Raw genomic sequence first — 23,382 nt, forward strand, 5'->3', positions numbered from 1 at the left:
GAAAAAAAAGGAAAGAAATGAAAAAGTATTAAAATGAATGCCAATTACACCAAACCTTCAGGTAAAGGCAGAGCCTTGCTGGTGGCTGGCTCAGCATGTTTGACCTTCCTGGCTCCCTGCCCTACACAGCACTGGCAGTTTTAATAAGCTGTAATCCCGTAGCTACGAGCGAGACTAATCAAACTGCAGAGAGCAGCCTGTTCCTAATCAGGAAGGTACAGGATAATCATTTAACTCCATGGTTTCTCAGTGAACTCCAAGCTGCCTCAACAGAAAAAAAACATCCTGGATAAGAGAGTTGCTTACACACTCTAATCTTGACCTTTTGATGGTCTTTATTTGAAGTTTTTATTAAAATAATTTAATTACACAAGTATTTGGTTTAAAATTGCTTTAGAAGAGTATTTTCCCTTTATTCCCAGAAAACAATAAAACTCTCTCCTCCACAGTTATGTAAAAAACCTCAGACTCCTGTTGATTACCCGCGTCCACTTGAACTGATCACAGGCCCAAAACCTTTCAACACTATTCAGGGTATGAGCACAGTCCACAAACTGAGGGTGAGAGGGATTTGGGGACATGAAATAAAAACTCGCATTGAGCACCAACAGACTTACAGAAAAATATAGCATGGCGCTGTGAGCTACACATGCCAGTCAGTGCCAGCTATTCCCCACTGGAGTGGGAGCCAGGACCGAGCTACGGCAAAGTTCCAGAAGCACCCTATACCTCAAGGCCAGAAGGCCTGTCTATTCAGTCTTTTCTTCTCTCAGCCCCTTCCTTCCAGGAGCATGTCAAAAGAAGCTATTTAGTGCAATAATTAACTGTTGAGTTTTATCAGATGGAGCTCAAGTCTAACCTGGGAGCTAACTTGGGGTAGGTAGGCCCTTAGGCAAACTGCTCAGCCTTCTAGAAATTCCTGGTAGGCCCTTAGGCAGGGTACTCAACCTTCCTGGAACTCAGTTCTTAATAGGAATAATAATAACAATGCCTCACAGCCTTGCTCTAAGAGTCAATGAGATATGTATGGAAAGCATTTACTAAGGTGCCTGGCACATTAAAAATACTCCATAGACTGTGGTTATTATTTTTATTTTGTGCTAAGCATGGCCTTAAGGACTCTAATGATACAATTTAAAGAGCCAGGTGCATCCCTGATTCTCCTTGGATTCTACATTTAATGCGAATGTACTTAAAACAATGACTACTAGATGAAATAAATGTAGAAAAGTCTTGTTCCAATGGAGAACATTTCTGGCACCACAGAAATTTAATATTTTGTTTAATGGAATCATTGCTACTTACAGGAAACAAAACAGTATGTTTACTGGCTTTTGACTTCAATAGAGTTACATTAAAGAAACATTTTTTTTTTTCAGATGTGCTAATAAGAAAAAGACCCAGAAACATAGATGATTTGGACAGAATTTTCAGTGTTTTGAACATAAATAAAACTCATACATTTTATAAAAATTCTGGGATATTTATTAATACTCCTCCAACAATGGATTTGGCATTGAACAAGAAAAACATATGAACAAGTCATATCCAATGTATTTCAAAATAATCAGATCTTTGAGAACAGAGATTCTGTCTTTCATTAAGTACCCTTGCCATTCATGGAGGAGAGAGGTTACAGAAATGTCCATGAATTCAATTTTGGAATTGAATTGAATTCATGGACATTCTTATACCACTATTAAAAGAAAACCATATAGATGGGCATCCAGCACATTAATATACAGTAAGCATATAATAATTAAAAACGATGTTCAGTAATTGCCCACTAAAATGAGCAAACAGCAAAATATAGCACAAGAATATAAAACAAATATATTTCATACTCTTATAAACAAAACAAAGACATCTTTTTGGTTCTGTTGTTTTTACAAAAACTGTGTGTACATGTGTATATGTATATTCTTATAGAAAACTTAATATAGAAAAGCACGCACACAAAAATCATCTGTCACATCATCAACATGAAATGTCGCTCCTTTGGCGAGAGTGGAAAAAACTCAGAATCAGAGACGATCCAAGGTCTTCCCAGCCTCAGGATCCGGTAATGCCCATTCGCCAATCACTTCAAAAACCACAGGCCAAACCTCTTTATAGACTCTGAAATATCTCTACTGCTGCCTGACTCCTGGCACTGCTCCATTTTTCATCATGCCAATAGTCATTGATAAACAAGAACAACTATGACTTTAATCTAAAGCTTTCTGTTCCCCAAATATTTAGAGCTAGATGGAATCATAGAATTTCATTTAGTCCTGTTCACTATGCCTGTCCCCACTGGGTCAGGAGGAAACAGGCACGGAGAGGTGAGCATCACTGAACCCGGTCCTCTGACTGTCACTGCAGGGCTCTGTCCAAATGAAGACATGGTGAAGGAATCTCCCCAAGTGATGGGGCTATAGTTATCATGTAGTCAGACTATTAATGAACCTAAAGAGCAGACTACAGGGGACCTGTATAACCAGATGCAGTTGGGTAAACTTCCAGTTAGCTCTAGGGAGACAAGTCACAAATAGACAATGTAGCCAAATGAAGGAGTGTGCCCTGGGCCAATTGGTCACAAGAGCAATGTGTAAGCGCCACGTTCCACGAAGACGCAAGCCTGGTTAAGTTGCAAGAACCATTTCGGACCAAGATTACACTGCTGGGGCAGCTTGAAAGGCAGAAGTGTCCAAAAGAGACCCCTGACAATATGAGGATTAAAATAAAACTCTTGAATCAGTCAGACTCCTTTTCCAGTCAATAGGCATGTGTCCACAAGGGCATGCTACTCATGACCAATCATCTCCCTTCAAGCGCCAATCCAACCCGGTGAATCCTCGGAATCTCATCACTGCCATTTTAAGGCTGTTTCTTTACATCTAAATGTTTGTTCTTTGACTAAACAAATCTCTACTGACAAAAAGAGTTAGCACAGAAATATTAAAGGTCATGGTTCAATTATTTCTGATCAACCAGGCATTTAAGTCTTTAGGAAAAAATCTCTTCAGCCTTACGTGGGCAGAGTCTGGTACAGATATTCCTTATTTGAGCAGACCTTATTCTCAAGTATAAATAATGAAAGCCTAGTTCATTCCTTGTTCTCGTCTTTCCACATTAAAACAGTGGTACTGGCTCAATGTGAAGAGTTAAGACTTGTGTATGCCAGGTCTCAAGATGCTTGCCTGCAGATGAGTTCTTTCAGCTTTGCCAGTCTGTCACTTTTCAGTGCTTCTCGGATAGAGTGGAAAAATCCAAAGTAGTGTTCAAAGTTGTGTATCATAAGCAGGACCCCAGCCAACAGTTCTTTGGTCACCAGCAGATGGTGGATGTACGCACGAGTGTGATTCTTACAGCAGTAACAGGAACACCCTCTCACGAGTGGGTCAAAGTCCTCCTGGTACCTGAGAAAGGAAGTTACGTTGACATTCCAGAAAGTGAATACATGAACTCCACAACCCAGGCTATCTATTCTGCTGGTGCACAAAAAATAGTTACTAATATCACTGGCAAATGTATTGCTGGGGACCTGCTTAATAAGATGGCAATGTGGTTGAAGTTAACAGAGCACAATAAGCCAGGAGAGTCCTTTTGCTGGATACAAAGCTCCTAACCTAAGGCTTACAAAGGGGCAGCACAGAGAGTCCCGTAGTCACTCCTTCACGCTGAGCACTATCAGTCACACTGTAAAGGCAGAATGTTAGGAAATGCTGTTCTGATGCACTTTTCTCCCACTTGCCACAAGTACTAACATCAGAAGACATGGTCTGACCTTTTATTTGCATAGCTTTTTTTTTTTGCAATTTACAAAGCACTTTTACATACACTGGTTCACTTCATCTCTTCAATCACCCTTGGGGACAGATGTTTTTATTGTTATTTTACAAATGAAGACCATTAAGGGGGTTAAGAGAAAGAGCTCTGGAACTACAATACTGGGTTTGATTCCTGGCTCAGAACTCACTTGAGCAAGTCACTTAACTTCTCTGTCTTTGTTTTCTCATTTGTAATGAGGGCAGTAACAGTGCCTACCTTATAGAGTTGTTGAAAGGATTAAATGATATAGTAAAAGGCTTGGACACTGCCGGGCACATACTAAGCACTATATATGTATTATCTTTTATCAGCTGTTAAAAAGAAGTCAAATGACTTAACCAAGGTCACATAGTCACAACTTGTGCTAGGATCCAACTCCAAGTTTCCCAAACTTCGAGTCTAGTGCTACTAATAAGAAAATTATAATTTCCAGCTAAATCTATACTGTATAGAGAATTTTTAGTAGTAACCATTTATACTACCCTAGCATTTTAAAAACAGAAATGAATCTCCTTGGCTATTTTTCAAGAAGTTAAATGTAGTAAACATTATTATTTCAGATCTACAATCAAAAATCCCCTACAGAATAGATAAGAATTAAGATTTTCATATTCTTTCATTAACTTTCAAGTCTTTACTACTATAGCTAGACATTAATAGGTCTGAATCCCTAGAATATCTATTCACATAAGACCAAAAATACCCTAGGATTAAAATGAGTTTACCAAACTCAGATAAATCACTCACTGGTTTATTGATTATTACTTTTGGCCAAATACGTACAAAGCTTTAAGACATTTTAGTTCATTCTTTATAGAGGCAGATATTTTAAGGTTTATAATTTGTATGTAATCAAGATGCCTTAAGTATCTTAAACTTTAAAAATTTTGTTGTGTTTTATCTTGAAATCCTTATTTTGCTCTGTCATTATTTAAACTCATTGGAAGGAGTTAAAACCACCAGACAATGGATCTGAGCTAATCTTTCTGACAGCTCTTCTAAAACAATAGTTATCTAGCCTCAGTTTTCTGACAAGACAAAGTACACAAATTCATCGGTGGGAAAAAAATTTTTTTCTGGAATTGAATTCAAGAAGGCCTAAATAATATCCAACTATAAATATTTTATAAAGTCATAAACTGAAAAGGGAACAGTTACATAAACTTTTTAAAAAGACTGAAATTAAAAAGTCAGAAATCAAAATCTAAACTTAAAAAAAATTCCTTACTTTTTTTCCTTCAGATTAATTTCAAATGATGTCATTTCTTGGTTGCAACCAGTTGTTTTAATTTTCTTTGTTTGATCCACATATTTTATTTCTTCCTGCGTCCCATTTTGTTGTAACACTGAAGGACAAACCAACAAAAAGTCTTGAATAAAGATTACATAAAGAGTGGCTGTTGGGAAGAGTTTTTAGTTACTATTTAACGTACTTGATCCTGTAAGTCTACTCTTGAGAATTTATCCTAAGAAAATGACATAAGGAAAATAATAATGTGTACCAAGATGTCTACTGACCTAATCTATAATATCAAAACTTGGAGATTCAATAACGTTTAAGCAAATTATAGTTATAAATATGTAACATATAATTTTACTGTCAAGTAAATGGTTTTAAAAAAAGTATATGTGTGTGAGAGAGAATATAAATGTGTGTGTTGAAGTTACATCTCATCATAATGTACATGCAAATTAACTGGGCCTTGTAATTGTCTATGTTCCAAATAGATTAAAAGTAGAATATGGTGAACTCCAAGAGTCCCACACCAAGAAACATTATAATTAAAATGCCAAAGGTTAAATACAAAGAGAGAATCCTAAAAGCAGCAAGAGAAAAGCAATTAGTTACCTACAAGGGAGCACCCACAAGACTGGCAGCTGATTTCTCAAAAGAACCTATGCAGGGCAGAAGGGCCTACCAAAAAATATTAGATGTGATAAAAACCCAGGATCTACAATGAAGAATACTTTATCCAGCAAAGCTATCATTTAGAGTTAAAGGACAGATAAAGAGCTTCTCAGACAAAAATAAGCTAAAGGAATTTATCAACACCAAGCCAGTATTACAGAAAATGCTGGAGGGACTTCTTTAAGAAGAAAAAACACGTATCAAAATCATGAATAAAGAATGGTAATAACTATATTCCTATCAACAAGTATTTCAAATGGAAAAGAATTAAGTGCTCCAACCAAATGATAGAGTGGCTGATAAGAAAACAAGACCCCTACATATGCTATTTACAAGAGACTCACTTCGGATTAAAAGACATACACAGGCTGAAAGGAAAGAGATGGAAAAAGATATTGCCTTGATGGACCTAGAGAGTATTGCGCTGAATGAAATAAGTCAGATAAAGATAAATATTACATGATTTCACGTACATGTGGAATCTAAAGAACAAAATAAACAATAACAACAGAAACAGAAATAAACTCATAGATACAGAGAATATTTTGAGGGCTACTAGATAGGAGGGGAGTTGGAAGATGGTGGAAAAAGTGCAAAGGGATTAAGAAGTACAAATAGATAGTTACAAAATAAACATGGAAATATAAAAGGTAGCATAAGGAAAACAGTTAATGTTTTAATAAATATAAAGGGAGAAGAGGGGTTCTAGATTGAGAGGCGTGATCACTTTGTGAATTATATAAATCTCTAATCACTATGCTGTACAACTGAAACTAATATATTATTGTATGCCAACTATAACTGAAAACTTCTTGAATTGTACAATGTAAATACAAGCAACTAATTGTCTACATTTCAATAAAGCCAGGGGGGAAAAATCACACAAAGTATGGGCTAATAAATGGCATTTCTCAATTAAACAAAAAAAACATAGTATATGGTTTTAATTTATGTACTAGTCCAGAGACTCTGGCCCTCCAGGGAACTCAGATTATCCAGATTTAAATGGGCTTGAATTGTCCCCTTGAACTGTTTGCTTTAAAAAAGAACATTCCTGGAATTATAGGAGAAACACCAGTTCTAATGCAGAGAGCCAGCTACCTTAAAACACAGGCAAGAAGATAAATATTTCTGGGAACAAGTAATAACATCAGGGTTGGCCTAAGAAGAATGGACAGATAGTCCTAGGAAGGAAATTTTGTCCAGGTCAAAAGAAAAAGAAGTGACCTGAGCACCAACCACAGGGCTTATAATTTTGCTGCCATGAATTCACATGCTGAAGTGGGGAGTCATAAAGCCCTGGCTTTTAAGAAATCCCATATCCAATGTCACTAGAGGGAATTGCTGCCTATTTAGACAACTAATTCATTGTATTTTCACTTTGTAATTGCCAAAGGACTTTAATTTACTATACACACATATACAAATATGACTAATAATAATACTTTCAATAAAAATGTTCAAACCACTTGTTTTCCTAATCATAAAATACAGCTTTCTCTGGCCAAAAAGGAACTTTTTAGTTCCAGAGAACTCAATATAAGGTTCTTTTCAGAGTTTTGCATATTCATGGTATGGCATGACTAACAGTTACCTATGTCCTGTAAGAAATAATTAAGCTTGTAAATAAAGTAATAAATATTTATAAAGTATTTATGGTATATCTATCTATATATATTATATTCTGATCACCTAAAAGACAGTAAAATTGACCTTCCAAATGTAAAAATTTGACCAACCTGATTTAGTTTCCAGAAGTAATTCAATTTAGATTAATGCTTAAGTTACTTTATAAAAGTGTAACATCTTCTGAATGAAATTTTGGTAATTTGCGGGGAAAAAAAATGAACCTTTAAGGAAGTCTCTAGCCCTACTCAAATTTAAGGTTGGCGGTGACAGAGGAAGAATTCAAAGGACAGCAGGAAAGGGAAAGGAAAGCACACCTCTGAAGACTAGGTATGCAACATTCTCCTGAAAGACTGGGTATATGCTGCAAGGAACCGCCAAGCCCAAAGTCTGTATCCTAATTCCTTTTCTACTGCCAGTTAAATGTCAGAATCTGAAACCGATTTTCTTGACTTCTGAATAACTACACAATAAAAGGAAATGGCAGTGCTTCAAAGCAATATTAGCAGAGGAAAACAGCTTTCACATCTCAGTGTGCAGAAAAGACAAAAAAGCAAAAGTAACACTAGGATCAGAGGGGGTGAGACTCCCTGTATTTTAATAGCACGGGGTTTGCAAAAAAGCAGGCAAGAACTCTTTTGTGAAAAAATGAATTAACTTTTACCAAGCAGTTCAAAGGTTTTATTTTCTTAGATTTTCATCACTATTCACTCTGAATGTTCTTTTTCAGGTTGTTAATAGAAGAGGTTTTGTTTTTCTTGGTTCTGCTCACTACAAAATTACTTCCTAACATTGAACTACATGTATAGTATTAAGCACCTTGTTTTGTGGACCAACATGCCAGGGCGTTCAGATAAGAAACAAAGATGGAGTTTTATAAAAGGCTGGCTTTATAGTATGCACATATTTCTGGCTTGAATCACAAGCCAGAAATTAATAGGAAATAGGAGTAACTTAAGAATAACACTGAGATTAACTTCAAAAGACCTACATGTCTCCTCAGGATTCGGCTGGTAATCAAAACTGAAAGTCAGGGCACATCCTCGCTCTGTCACTTGATAAGGGAAAAAACTCTCAAATAAGTCCACTCCTCTTTCAATACACTCAAGCACCTCATCTGGCCGGCTAACACCACAGATGAGCCTGTGAAAATAAGAACAGTGACTTGAGGACAATGCTGGGAATGAAATCAAATAGTCTTTCCAGAAGTCATTAAAATAATAATAAAAACCACTAACCATTGTTAGCAAGGAAAGCAGCAGATAATAAGGTGTGGTGGAAAGAACTTTTGCTTTGGAGGAGAGAGACCTAGGCTAGACTCTCAGCTCTGCTATTTATTTACTTGCTATGTTACTATGGTAAAGTTTGTTAACCTCTCTGAATTTTCATTTTCTCATTTTGAATATAAAAGCAATTAATATGTCACAAAATTGTTTAGTGAGTTAATGAGATATTTGAAAAAGCACATAATGCAGTTTCTGGCCCCAAAGAGAAACTCAATAAAGATTAATTCTCCTTCCCTTCTCCTCCTTCTGAACAACCTCCTTAGTCTTAGCCTGAACTTTATAGCCTACCTATCTGCCACATAGATGTTTTAAGAGTGCAAAGCTGTATTCTTTATTTCCACCTCAAATACTTCCATGCTTTACCTGTATTTTGCCTATGACTCTTTTTTATAAGTGGTTCCAGAAAGACATTTTTATCTATTATATTCATGGATTCACTTATGAAGCAACTCTTGCTCACAGAATTTCACCTCTGCCCATAGGATCTAAGAATCTAATTAGTTTTATTTATGCTTCTTTATATTTTCTCCACTAATAAAACCTCTGTATGGTGGAATGAGATGGTGTTTTTTGGGGTAATGAGTAAGGTATTTGGAGAGTATTAATAATACTCGACTTGGTTTTGCCACTAAAACAAGGTGGGGCGATGCACTAGTTCAGGGCTGGCTGGCTGGTGGCTGTTTATGTTTTTCTACCCACAGTTCCTTTTATGAACTGAAAAAGAAACACAGACTCCTTGATTTCTAAAAGAAGTCCAAAGCAAGGCTTATGTAATATTAAACGACCAGAATTTTTAAATATATCCTGGTTTTCCTGACTATGGTCTCCTTCAAGTAATGTTTTAGAACTCCTCTCCAACTGAAGCTGGCATTTCTACACACTTTATAGAAAGAAAAACAATCCTAGTTTTCAAATCCAGTAACAGACATCTGTGAACACTTAACTCAATGAAGTCCAGAAAATGACTAGAAATACTAGTGCTAAACTGTTATCTGCACCAGAATGAAATAAGCACAGGAGGGGTAGCAATGAACACAGAAAATGAGGTTAAAATTGGGGCAAATGTTGCCTGGGGTGATAAAAATATTTAGTTTTGACTGGTGCTTACACAAGTGTATATATGTATAAAAATTCACCAAGTTCTACATAAGATTTATATACTTTACTGTAAGTTATACCTAGATTTTTAAAAAAGTGATAAAGCTACCACTATACAACAGCCTGAGGAGTATAAAGCAGCACCCTGTGATCAAATTGCTTACTGTATCTGCAGGAAAAGAGCATGAATATTCACATCACATGCGATAAAAGACTAGTCTTGTTTGGAAAAAAAAGAAAAGAAGAAAAAATTGAGTAGTCTAATAGGACATTAGGTTACATTTAGAAACTTGGGATTTTTAGTTTTGAATCTTGTAGATCATCTCTTCTTACCAGCATATTGTGAATCCTGTGACTTATGGTAAAAAACCACCCCACTAGTGTTGCCAGTCCCCTCAATTTCAAAAAATGACATCACTACTATGTGCCTCAAATCTAAGAACTTCTCAAGGGTCCTTATTAGTAGTGCCAACCTTCCTTTTATTGGCATCCCAAATCTGTCCTCAGCTTTCCTTAATTAAGGCCAGAGTTCCACATGACTTTATACCTGTCCCCAGGCATCACGGTATAATGAATACAGAACAATATTTGTATTTGTCACAAGAATGAAGGGAAACATTATAACACTCGCCCTCACTTTAGAATGAGGATCAAATAACTAAATCACATGACAATCATCTTCTGGTCTACATTCTGAAATCAAGGGCACAACTGCCTTGATGGAAACTTACCCCACAGTCGGCCTCAGCAGACTTAGCCTAGAAAGGGCATAATCAAAACATCAAAAGACATGCCCATGTATAGACTACATGATACATGACCCCCAGTACTCCTGTTCTACAGCCCAAAAGGCTTGGCCTGCATTCTAACTGGACACTAACCTCGGTTTGTCTTCCGGCAGCTCTGCAGTAACTGATGACAGCAAGTGCAGTCTGGTCTCCAGAGTTGTTGGATTCCCATGAAAGCCATCCAGAAGGAAGCCACCAACAGGCCGCTTGGCTGTCTCTCGTGCTGATCTCAGCCTCTCCTCCATCACATCTCCACCTTCAATCACTCCAATGATCACACTTTTCTTAAGGACCTAAGGTAAAAAAAAACTGAATGCTTTCAACCATTTCTAGCAGTAGAAACCTTTATCTAAATGAGCCTTACACAGAAACCCAATGGATAGACAAGAACTCAATGGAGCTGCTGCAGCTGAATAATGCAGGGGGACAGTGTTCCCTCCTCCCTCAGAACCTTTAGGATTCCAAAGAACACAAATGAAAAGCCACCTAAATAGCTAATAATAGACTGAGGAGAAACTGAGGCAATCAACATACATAGTCATGCCTTAGCTTAAATTAAATGCACACTGAGCAGGTACAAGAAGATAAAAGGAACAGTTTACATTTGTTTAAACAGCTATCCAGGCCTGCTTTAGGCTACCGCCAAGTCTCTTAGAGACTTTATAAACTTTGAAACTATTTGGTTGGGACAACTGAAAAAATGCTACTGCACACAATTCTCAAAAGTAAATCTAAACATAAAAATGTAGTTATGTATCTATAGAACTGTAGTTAGAAGAATATGCTGAATATTTTCATAAACTTAGGATAAGGAAGGCCTTCCTAAGCAACCTAAGTTTACAGGAAAAGACTGACATATTTGAGTACAAAAACATTAATACTTCTCTAGTGAAATATACTACCAACAAGGGTGAAGGAGAACTTACTCTTTGGAGAAACAGGTAAATATCTACAACATAGAAAAAGCTCCAAAAATCCTCTGAGGAAATGATAACCCTATAGAAATCTAAGCAGATATGTGAATATAAACTTCAGAAAAATAAATATGAATGCCTTGTACCATATGGAGAGCTTACTAAACCTCATCAGTAAGGAAATGCAAATTGGAAACATTAGATATCATTTTTGCCCATCACACTGACAAAAAAACTAAAAGATAACAACATAGTGGAGGTGAAAGCATTAGAGAAATGCACTTATATACCCTGATAACTAGAGAGTAAAATTAATTCAGCCTCATGGGAAGGTAAGTAGACTACACTTATTTCAACTGTCAGTACTTTTATCTTTCTTTATATCTTAAAATTCCACTTCTACGAATCTCTCCTACAAATATATTCACTGATATGAACCAAGGTATCGGGAAGGAAAGAGATTTGAGGTATCGTTAAACAAAAAACAAGCAACTTTCTAAACATACGATCATATTCATATAATAAAAACCACATATAGGTATGCATATATATGTAATAATAATGTCTATGCAACTGTAAAAATAAGGTTTGCAAAGAAATACATGAATCAACAGTGGCTTTCTGTTAGAACAGAGAAATGGAGAAAGATTAGCAGACCGTGAAGAGGGCATTTTGCTTCTTAGTTTAAGCAGGAGGGGCACTCCAGAAAGAACACTTTGGATGCTATGTGGAGAATAAATTAAGAGTGAGTGTGACTGAAGGACTGGGGAGGAGACCACTTTAACAATCCAGGTAAAAGACAAAGAGAACTTGGACTGAAGCAGTGGTGCTGGGGTAAAGAGGAGGGAAACCTCATCAGGGGGTATGACTGACACGACTGATTAGTTGTGCAAGAAGATGAAGACAGTCTAGAATGACTCCTGGCTCCTGTTTTAGAAGTCCAGGGAGATGGTGAGAAGAGCAAAAAAGAAAAACAGTACAGGTTGAGGCAAGATGAATATTCTGTTTTGTGTATTAAGTTTGAAGTATCAGAGAGACATACAAATTTAGCCACTAAGTATATAGGCCTAAAGTTAAGGACATGTGTGATACAAATACAATTGCCCAGGCTAGAATGGTAGACAGTTGGCATAAGACTGCCACTTGCCACTCCTGCTTCCAGGGCATACATGGCTAATAGACCACTCTTTTACTGCTATATCCAGGCACAGCTCTAAGCACCTTGGGATGAAACCCACTTGCCACCCCTGGCCTAGGGTATACATGAAGAAGAAAAAAGCCGGTAACAGAACCTTGGGGGAGCTTCAATATTTAAGGGCATTCAGAATAGGAGGATGCAGCAGTAAATAAGAGGGAAAGGGACCATAGGAAAGGAAAAAGATATATGCAGATGTACGAAGCAGACGGTTATATAGTTTTGCCTCTTTACATGGCTGGCACAGCTCTCTTTTAAAAACTCATTTTCCTGGATGTAAAAAGTATGGTCATATATAATTTATTATCTAAAATGGAATACATTTAAGAGTAGAAGGGGCACTACTAATAATCGTATCATAATTATCATAAGCATAAAAGGTACAGAGAGGAACCCCAGCATTTGACCAACACAAAGAAATAGTGTGAAATGGTGAGGCTGACTATAACATAGAAGGGGGACTGAGGCTCATCTGGCCATTCTAATAATCATGCTCTGTCATACTTCATTCTCCTTCCTACTCATCCAAATGTTACTCATCCTACTGGCTCAAAACAATTGCTAGTGAGCAACATGAACAATTCAGACCCACAGCAATGTCTCCAGGCTGAACTCCTACTTCAAAGACTGAGAGTTCTACTCAGAATGACAAACTGCATTTTTATTGGTAAACTCAAAATAACAATGTTCCTCAAATTGAATGCACCTACCATAATAGGACTTGCTCACTGCTCAGGAAGACCCCATATAAATCATCAGGGGCACCGATTCTCCTCTCTGATCACTATCTTCTGTTCTCCTACTTCCTCTGCTTTCTCCTAGTCAATGCATCCTTTTCTAGCCTCATTAACTCTACTATCAGGAGCCCTTATTTATTGTTACAGCTTCTTCCCCACCTCATTATAATCATTCACCATCAGCAAGCATTTACTGAGGACTTACTATGTGTCAGGAATTTTGCTACATGGTGAAGATACAAAAATGACACATAGAAATTGAGTTTAAGGAAGTCAAAGTCTAATAAAGACAAACATATAGAAATCACTGTAGTACAATATGACTGGGGCTATAATACAGCTACATATAAATTAAAGGGATGGTAAAGGATGAAAAGAACTTTCTGAAAGCATCAGGGACAGTTTCCTAGAGTAAAAAGTAGAATTATATGAGCTGGATATGGAAGCAAAAGGAAGAATATGTTTAAAGATAAGAATAAAGAAAGAGTCCAGAAGGAAGTCTGTGTACAGGATGGTGACATGAAACAGGAAAATGCCCTAGGGAGCTGCAAGTAACTCAGAAGGGCCAGAGTGCCAACCACAGGAGAAAGTAGGCCACATTGAGCTGGAGGAGTAGGCAGAGGCCAGATAGGCAGGCCATCCATGCCATGTAAGAGTTGAAGTGGAGAGTCACTAACTTCTTTTAGGGAAATGGGCATTGTGCTATACAAAAATCTCACAAATAGCAGGACTGACGATGGGTGAAAATGAAAATAGAGGTGGAAAGAATAATTAAAGGTACTTGTTTACATAAGAGATGTTGAAGTTATTATGCCTTAAGGTGGTGATAAAAAGGGTGATAAGGGGGCAGATACTAGCTATGTTAGGGAGATGGAATCAAAGAGGAGTGAATATAGGATATTAAATCAGATATTAAAAAGGAGTCTTGAAAAACTCAAATTTCTGCTCTGAGGAACTTTGTGGCCTGCCAAGTGTTGAGGGAGAGCAAAAGGAAGAACAGGTCTGAGGACAGAAGATACAATGTTTGGTTACCTCAGTCTGAAATGCATGTGAGGGATGGTCTTATGATAAAACCTAGCTAAAACCCTGTAGTTATGTAATTCTGAAGCTAAGCAAAATGATCATGATTATACCTACAATTTTAGAACTATTTAGCAATAAAAACTAAGGGGTGCGTGCCTAGGAAGAATACATACAATGGGATGAAAAGATAGCATAAGAAAGAATCCTAGACATCAATGATACTTAATGGTTCAGGGGAAAAAAACTGGAGCGAGTAATAGAGACTAAGAAGCAAGGAGCAGAGAAGTAGGAAGAGGAAAAGCAAACAAAGATGGTATCATGGGATGTAAATTAGCAAGAGTTTCAGAGAAAGACGTGGTGAGATGTACAGCCTTACCTCTGACTCTTCCTGTAGCCTCAGACAATCATCCAGGAATAGAAGCGATCGGTCAACAGACTTTCTGGCTCTTTTTAGGGAAGTTGCTTCTGCACAAGATGCTTCGCCATCTGAGAGGCACTGGAACCAGTCTGGCTGCAGGGCTTGCTGAATTGCCATAAACTTGGAAACAGTCATTTCCACTCGTCCTCCAACACCCCACACAGACACAGACTACCATGGAGCAAGATGAAGATTTAGCAATAGTGAAATACAAATAAAAAGAAAATCAAAAATGGCAAGGCAATTCTGAATTTAATTCTTCTCTACAACTGGAGAGATGTTAGCAATTCAATATCCTAGACATGGCGAGTAAAAAGTTTCCTATACTGTACTTCAAATTCTCTAAGAACTTTATAGCTCACAGAGAACCCTTCAGTGGCCATACAAGCTAACTTCTGAGCCTGCCCCCAAGAATTCTTCATTATACTTTTCTAGAAGGCCAGTTTTCCATTTTCCTTCACCCTACCCCACCCATGCTGTTCCTTAATACACCGCACACTTTGATTCTTCTGTCTATGATCACGTTGTTTGTTTTGCCTGAAATGCCCCTCACCTACTTCTTTGCCTATTAAAATACTATGCACCCTTCAAGGTTTTAGTTCAAATATCATCTACTCTAACGTGTTCCCCAGACTTTCCCAGGTGTAATCAATCACTCATGCATCTAAGTTCTTTCAGAATTTGTACCTATTTCTTTCATAGAAAAAACAGCCCTTATCACACCATTGTATATTTGTCTGACTAGAGTATACCAATTCATATTTGAGTCCCAAAAACATAGTCTAAGGCCTCACACATTATAAGTATTTAGCAACTGAGTTAGATACAGAATTATGTGCTAAGATATAAATCCCATAGTACACAAGAATCTCTACATGTTCCTTTGGGTAGTCCTTTTACAGCATCTCTCTTAGAAGCGATTGACAAGGATATAGATGGGGAAGCCACATGCAGTCTTTTTATTCTGGCATAAGAACGCTCCCTTATAAATGGGTAGATAACTGACATCAAAATATTTTCTTTCAAATTCAAATTACAAGATAAAAAGAAGTTTAAAGCAGAAGAGTAATTTAAAATAGTGATCTCAGGTAAGATTAATAGATATTGTTGAAATCAATATAATGGGTGCAAGAAAAGTAATTGCATTTTGTAAAGTAGCAATATATACTGAAGTCTGACTAGAATGCTGTCCTCAGGGACAATGCAATGAGGCCACATCAGGTGAAGTATTTTTGATATTGTTCTTCACTAAAACTTTCTGGCTATGAACCTAGCTTTTAAAAATTCTGTTCTAAAAGCAAGCAGTATTTCACTCAGGTTCTACTATATATAGTTATACATGTGACAACACTCATCAGCAACTTTCCCCACTCTACCTGAGGTTGTTAAAACTGCAAAGAAAGCATGGCATCGAAAGACTGTTTTCTACCATCATAGCAATTTCTTTTTTAGGACTGTACTTGACCCTTTTTTAGCCCCAAATTTTTTGCAATAGTGAAAAAGCTGAGGATATACATTCCTTACCTTAATCCCATACTCGGGCAATCCTACTCTTAATTCCTATAAACTATCAACCCACTATATTCACAGAAATAAAGAGAAGGCATAAAGGAGTCAGGAATGGGCCAGCATCCCAGCCAGTGAGATCCTAGCCTCTGAGGAATACAGTAGGCTGACTTTCTTGGACAAAGTTGCAGCCATGAAGGTCCTTCTGAGAACACACCTTGTTTGTTACATAACCAGCTGGGCACGGGCTGACTGGATCATGCAGGGAGCAGTATAAGAGTGATTCTGGCATGCCTGTATAAACACAAAAAAAAAGCCCTTGAAAGCACATCAACAATTACCCTGCGTTGTAATTGAGAGCAGCTTCATGGTGTATACTGCAGTTTAAAGCCACACTAAACTTAGAATTATAGGAGGCCTGTCAACATAAAAGAAAAGACTACTTTGAAACCTACTAATTTAAAAGAAAAATTAAATAGAAAAGTTCATTTCTAATGACAGTAAGTTGCTACAAAGGAATGGTTTTTCTTAAAGTATAAGAGACAACAAAAGTTTTTAATGACATGTTGACCCTACTCAATTTGAAGAATTTAGTACCAAGTATGTTCATTCTAGATACTATCCAAGGGCAACTAGCTCTTTGACAGATGAAATGATATGGTCAAAAGGTAATCTCATTAATAATAAAGCCATCCCATATTATGGGTCCCTAGGAGCAGAATTATAGGGAAGCTTTAGGATACTGCAAGTGGATCTCATTTTCAGTAATATTCATTAACTTAAGATGACAGTTTCTTAGATTCTTTAGTCAAAAAAAAAAGTCATTTAAAAAAATCCCCCCCCAAAAATTTAGTAAACCATATGTACTTAAATTTCATATTTTATAAGAAAAAAATTTCATAAGAAAAAATTAGGATTTCGCTGAAAAAGACCAAAAAAATTAAAGCAAATTAAAAAAAAATCTCTGCAGTTCTCCACCTTATTTACCACAATTTCAATTATAACAATTATCGGTAAAAAATTTATATTAGCTATTTTCACTAAATCACATGCTTGTATACTTTAAAGCGAGTGATTAAAACTGGCCTCATATTGAGAAAAACAATATTACATAAAATCCCCTACTCAAATATAGGGCATTGTTACAACCCAGTCATCAATCAGCTTCTTTCAGAAGTAGAGAACTGAGTAACCAACGAAAACAGGATTTTCATTCACTTAAGTAAGTCTTAGATATTGGGGAAAAGCTTCAGGAGAAGGTGATCTACAGAAAAATTGGTTCTCTAGCTGTCATTGATAGGCTTTTCCTATAAAATAAATAGACATATACTTCTGCATTTAATATCCTATTTCTGAAACAAAAGATAATATTAACATATCAGAATATAGCTATATATAAACTCTACATCCTCCGCCTTACGTTTTAGGCTCAAACATGACAAGACTGTGCTGGATCTTAAGCATGTCCCATGCATTGTCTCATCTCTGGTCTTTGCTCTATGACTGGAGTATCTGCCCACACTTGTCTACCACCACCACTACTGCATCCACATCCTGACCTAACTCCTACTCTTCCTTGACCCAGCTAAAATGTCCCCCTCATCTTCTCTCTCTAGAATCCTTTCTTTATCCTGACCTCCTTCCACATATATCCTACAGCAGGTTATGTGCTCATCCTTCAGGTTCTTGTGATACATGTACACAGCCCTAATGCTGCAAATGTAGTCACCATACTCTACTAGAATTACCTGTTCATCTTTATCCCAACTAGGCTCTGAGTTCCATGAGAGCAGCAACTGTTTCCTATTCATCTTTGAATCTCCAATACTTGGTTCTTAGATGCTTAATAAATACTTATTTTATTGATAATAAATAAAAGCATTTATATATGATAAATGCTTAAATTAATAAGTAAATGTATGAATGAAAAATCAGAGAATAAAAAGCACCTACAACTCTGAGTTAACATCGCAAGGCACACACAAATAACTTAATTTTTACCTATAAACTTTCCAATTCCTTCCTTATATTCTGCCAAGACTTCATAATGTTCTGCCCTGTAAGCAAAACAGAAACATACATAATAACGAATCATTCTACAGATACTCTATACAACAACTGAAGCCCTCTTCTCCTCACCCACACAAGCTACATTGACAGTAAATGTAGTTTTGAACAAGTACACCACTATTCAAGACTGCCAATTCACTAGGCTGGGTTCATTAGCCAGTGTAAAGATCTTCAATTTGCAAGTGGTTCTCTGAGAAAAGAAACCAGCAATGATCAACTGCTTCAGAACATCTAGGTTTTCTTCTTCCTCTTGCCTCTTTAAAATTACTGTTATTAACGCAATACTGTAGTCATTTCATCATATCATAGGTTCTTCAGGTACAGATAAAGTCAGTATGTGCATTACACAAAATGATCTAACTCTATTAGTTCTGTTTCCGTAAGTAGTACTAGCAAGTACATGTGCAGAGACACAGAAAATTTTTAGGTTGGTGCATGAAGACAGACCCTAGGCTCCAAATTTAGCTCTCATAGAGCATATCTTACCCTGTAGCCCCTGGGAGCAGTGGCAATGAGGACAGTATGGGACCTTCCATTCAGAAGAAAAGTGAAGCAAATCTAACATGTAGGTCTGGCCCATGGCTTCCAGATTAGGGCCAGATGACATGTAATATTTGGTATATTTCTTCTGATTTTATTCTAAAAAATCTATCAATTTTGTTCACATAAGCATTAAAAACATATTTTGCTTTACTACACCTTAATAAGGTAACTAAGCTGGTGCCAGAGTTGACATCTGAATGGCTGGGTCTAATACTTACAATGATGACAGTGTAAGCTGAGCCATGGCAGGAACCCCATGGATACAATGTAGTGTGTGATGGGTTAGATGTGGTACAGAGCCAGTCTTGGTGTACAGAAGGCAGCCTGGAATGTCCATGGTGTGGTCCCCTGTTTTGCTTAGGCTTTTTATTTTTCCTAGGCGACCGCCATTAACTACCTTGGTAAGACTCAGCTTCATTCTGAGGGATTCCTCTAGGTCCTAATGAGAAAAGAACATTAAGGTCAGAAGGAGTTCCATGACATCTAAAGGCAAAAAAAAAAAAAAAAAAAAAAAAAAAAAATGATAGCATGTTTATTATTACTTATGGTCTAGGACATCTTTACATATCAGCAATAGGGAGATGGAAAAACACAAAGAGAATGAGATACCTCCCCCAAAGTCCCAGAGCAACATGATGACATCAATCACGTTTAAACTCGGTCATGGAATTCTTGTCTGATCTAATGAAAACTAAACAAATGGAAGGATAGAAATAAAGACTAATTATGGCCAGAGCGCTAAGGCTCACTCTAAGCCTTGAAATGTGTGCAACGAAAGATCACACTGCTTAGGAAATACTGATTATTAATTTGATCTATTTTTTTCTTTCTCTAATTTGAGAGAATACTAGGCAACACAGCAATTTCTTCTAATGTGAACTTAAATTTAAAAAACAGGCTCCAAAACAGCATTCTGGTGTTTATTAAATATACAGAAGAATATACATCAAAAAATAAACAGATTATCTCTAAGAGGTGGGATTATTTTTCAATCTGTTCTTATTTGGTGTCCAAATAGATGTGATAAACTGTGTGAAGCATATATGTAATTCACAAGCAATTTAGCATTACTTTTATAATTGGGAAGAAAAAAATTTGACAAAAGAAAAAACCTAAGGTATACTTCAAACTTCCAAAGATACACAGGACAAAAAAATCAGACAACATTATCGATTACTTTGTTGGATGCTGTTAATTAATTATTATTCAGTGAAACAAATCCTAAACTCTACTTCTTAAAATGCACGACGCAAGTTGGTAACTGGGCATGTCAGATCATTTGCAAAAAGTCACTGGATACACCAGCATTTAAAAAATACCAGCAATTCTACAGCTGGTACCATATACCCTGGAATTCTTGCCAATGGGGCTCGGCCAAGTTTTATTAGTAGATAAGTTATTACAGTTATCTAGAAGCTCCAATCTCAAATCCTGTCCTCGTAAGCATTATACTATACCACTCTGAAAGTCAACCATTGTTTAAGATGCTATCAAACAAATAAGCATTCTCTATCATTAGTTAAAAAATATTCAGGAATATGAATACTACTTTTTTTAGAGTCACAAAGTTTTATATTAAAAGAAAATAGTCAATATAGTCATTAGAATTTTAGAAATAACTATGTTCTATATGGTCCAATAAGAGATTTCATGCTAAACATGAGTTATAAAAAATAATATGTGTCTGAGGAAAGCCTGGTCAATTTTCTATGACTCTAACTTCATTATTTTAAGTTATCACAAACAGACACACAAATAAATATCACTGAAACCCATAAAATGGAGACTATTAAGGGGAAAAAGTTATTTTAACAAAGAGTAATATAAAAGCTATTTTTTAAAAGCCCTGTTATTACACAATAAAACTGTTAAAAGAATAAAATTTATATCCCCTAAAATTATGCAAATATAATTACAGGTTAATAAAAGCATGCTCTAGAAAGTATAACACGAGAAGAATCATCAGTTTACACAATCATATTCCTTACTGATTTACCAGATAATACACATAATCTTCTGATTTTAACTGACAAAAATATATTTTAAGCTAAGATAACTCTGAAGCCATTTGTAGAAAAGTTAAAGACTGCATTTTACAAGCTAAGTAAGTTCCCAGGAATTGAAGCGGGGGAAACACCAAGATGAGAAATGCACTTTAAAATTAACCAACGCCTATTATTCTGACTGCATATTGGAATCAACCAATTATAGAATGATAGGTTTTTGGAACATAAATAAGAACTAATAAAAACTTAATGGGCCAGGATTATTTAATATTACAATAACTTACGCACTTCCTACCCACACACATCTGAGAATGAAAGAAACTATATAATCTGGAGGTTTCAGAAAGGTCTAGAGACAAGAATTTGTTGGTTCTTTCCCTTACTCCAATAACTGTCTCATCTGAGTGGTTTAAGTTTGGTAAAGCATTTAAGTTTGGTAAAGAGCATGAGTTGTATTTTTAAAATTAAATTCCTACACACTCTACAATGTTTGTCTATATACAGAGAAAAGTCGGAAGGACTTCTAAACAATACGGTGCACTGAGCTGACTCAGAAACACACAGAAAAATGATGGACTGTAAAATTCTAAAAAGCAGTAACTGAAGATGAGGAGACTATTAGGGGTAGAGTATTCTAAAATCCTTACACTATTTGGGAGGAGGAGAGAGATAATGAATAATGTTAAACTTAAAGTATGTGTGTTTAAAAAAAAAAACTTTTAAGTAACCATTAAAAGATTAATGATAGAATGCATAATTTCCAAACCCATTGGGGAGGAGGAGAGGAATAAATAAAAATGGATTAATACAATAAAGGGGAAGAAAGAGGAAAAGAAACGAAAAAGCACACCAAAAATAGAAAATACAAAATAAGATGGTAGTTCAACTATGTTAGTAATACAATAAAAATTAACAAATTAATTTCATCTATTTAAAGACATGGCACTAGTAGCAACTAACATTTACTGGGCATTTACTATGTATCAAGTACGGTTCTTTACATATTAACTCCACTAATATGTATGACCATATATTCTTCATAGGACATGCTATTACTATGTGTATTTTACAGGTAAGTAAACTGAGGCTAATAAAGTCACCATTTGGGAAGTGGCAGAGCCAGGAGTTAAATCACAGAAGGCAGGTTTTAGAGGCCGTACTTTAATCGACTGTTAGCCTATTATAAGTCCCATCTTGTCCACAGCATATGCATTGTTTACATATTAACCACAATGTTGATATAATTTTATAGTCACATATTACATTTGGTATAGCATTATTATTTTTCTTGTTTTCTCTTATGTCCCTTCTCTACTTTTACCCATCCTCCCAGCCTCTAAAAACTTTCTCTGTGCTCATACATTTAAACATACTTGTGGACAGGAACTGTTTTAAATTTTTTTTTTAAATGAAAAATACTATACTGTATGCACTTCTCTTCAATTTGCTTCTCTCAGTAATACACAATGAATATCTCGAAGAGACACAGCGCTAAATTACTCTTTTAAAATAACTACTTCATGAGGTTGCATAGTTAAAATGTTACCAATTTAATCAACCATCACATTTCTGATGGACACTCAAGATATAGAACAAGTCCTAAGATCTCAGTAATAGTCTGAGGGTACGGCTTCCCTGGTCTCACTTTCACCAATCTCAAGTCTACTTTAGTTTACGCTTTCTGGCAGAGCTCTATACATACATTGATTTTTAATTGTTACCACACTCCACCGATTGAGGTACAACTGCCCCCCAGTGTCCCGATGTGTTAAATCGAGGGTTCGAGAGTTATTAAACAAGAATAGGTAATACAGCTACAAAGTAGCTGGGTCCAAAGCTCCCGCTCTAAATCTCTACTCTGTCCTATGAACCCCAGTGTCCAAGAATGGAACCTCTATGGGCCATCTTTAAGGGTCCCAGAGCTCGTGAAGCGCTTAGCTCAGTGATTCGAGACTCTCCTAATCCTAAGTAACCTGCACAGTCCAGAAAAAAAGTGCGGTTGAGAACTTGACCCTTGAGCAGAAGCCAGGAGAAAGGAGGCCCCTTTCTCTGAGATGCGGTGACGCTCACACGATTTGAGAGAACGTGGGCTTACAGAAGCCTCCAGAAGACCCAGAAAAGGAAAGGAGAGACATGGCGGGAATACTGCAACACAACCAGGAAGCGTCAGGGCGCGACGCTACTCATCCACCCATAGGATCCCCCACACCATCAGGAAGAGGGCGCACTTCCCTGCAAACCTCCCAACTTTTTTGCCCTTGAGACCCCTTAAACTCCTCACAGTTTTTCTCCACGTGTCAGGCTTTCAGAATTCTCGGACCCGTGAATCACCGCCTCCGGTGCAGAGCCAATCAGGGAGCATTGCGTCATCACCGGGCGCCAGAAAAAGGCAAAGGTAATCTCAAAGAGAGCTCTGGTAAAAGCGAGGCCGAGGGACCGCTGCCGTTGTC

At 36.7% G+C, this 23,382-nt stretch overlaps 1 protein-coding gene across 3 annotated transcripts; it reads right to left on the reverse strand.

Annotated features, from left to right (window-relative positions):
* Positions 1-298: 298 nt before the first annotated feature.
* QTRT2 (queuine tRNA-ribosyltransferase accessory subunit 2) lies at positions 299-23,299 on the reverse strand. 3 transcript variants are annotated; one of them, XM_016150654.2, is made up of 9 exons: positions 23,214-23,299; positions 19,145-19,365; positions 18,315-18,370; positions 16,531-16,607; positions 14,766-14,978; positions 10,614-10,813; positions 8,340-8,491; positions 5,042-5,159; positions 299-3,401 (listed from the first exon to the last, which is right to left on the reverse strand). In XM_016150654.2, exons 2-9 carry the CDS (start codon positions 19,342-19,344, stop codon positions 3,170-3,172), a joined length of 1,248 nt encoding a protein of 415 aa, XP_016006140.1. In that variant the 5' UTR covers positions 19,345-19,365; positions 23,214-23,299; the 3' UTR covers positions 299-3,169. The 3 variants fall into 3 exon arrangements, with proteins under 3 accessions (XP_016006140.1, XP_036074383.1, XP_036074384.1); XM_036218490.1 differs by lacking the exon at positions 23,214-23,299 and adding an exon at positions 22,945-23,171; XM_036218491.1 differs by lacking the exon at positions 23,214-23,299 and adding an exon at positions 23,003-23,021.
* Between the last annotated feature and the right edge of the window lie 83 nt (positions 23,300-23,382).

This window comes from Rousettus aegyptiacus, unplaced genomic scaffold (assembly GCF_014176215.1).
Source record: "Rousettus aegyptiacus isolate mRouAeg1 unplaced genomic scaffold, mRouAeg1.p scaffold_m13_p_4, whole genome shotgun sequence".
NCBI classification, from domain to species: Eukaryota; Metazoa; Chordata; class Mammalia; order Chiroptera; family Pteropodidae; genus Rousettus; species Rousettus aegyptiacus.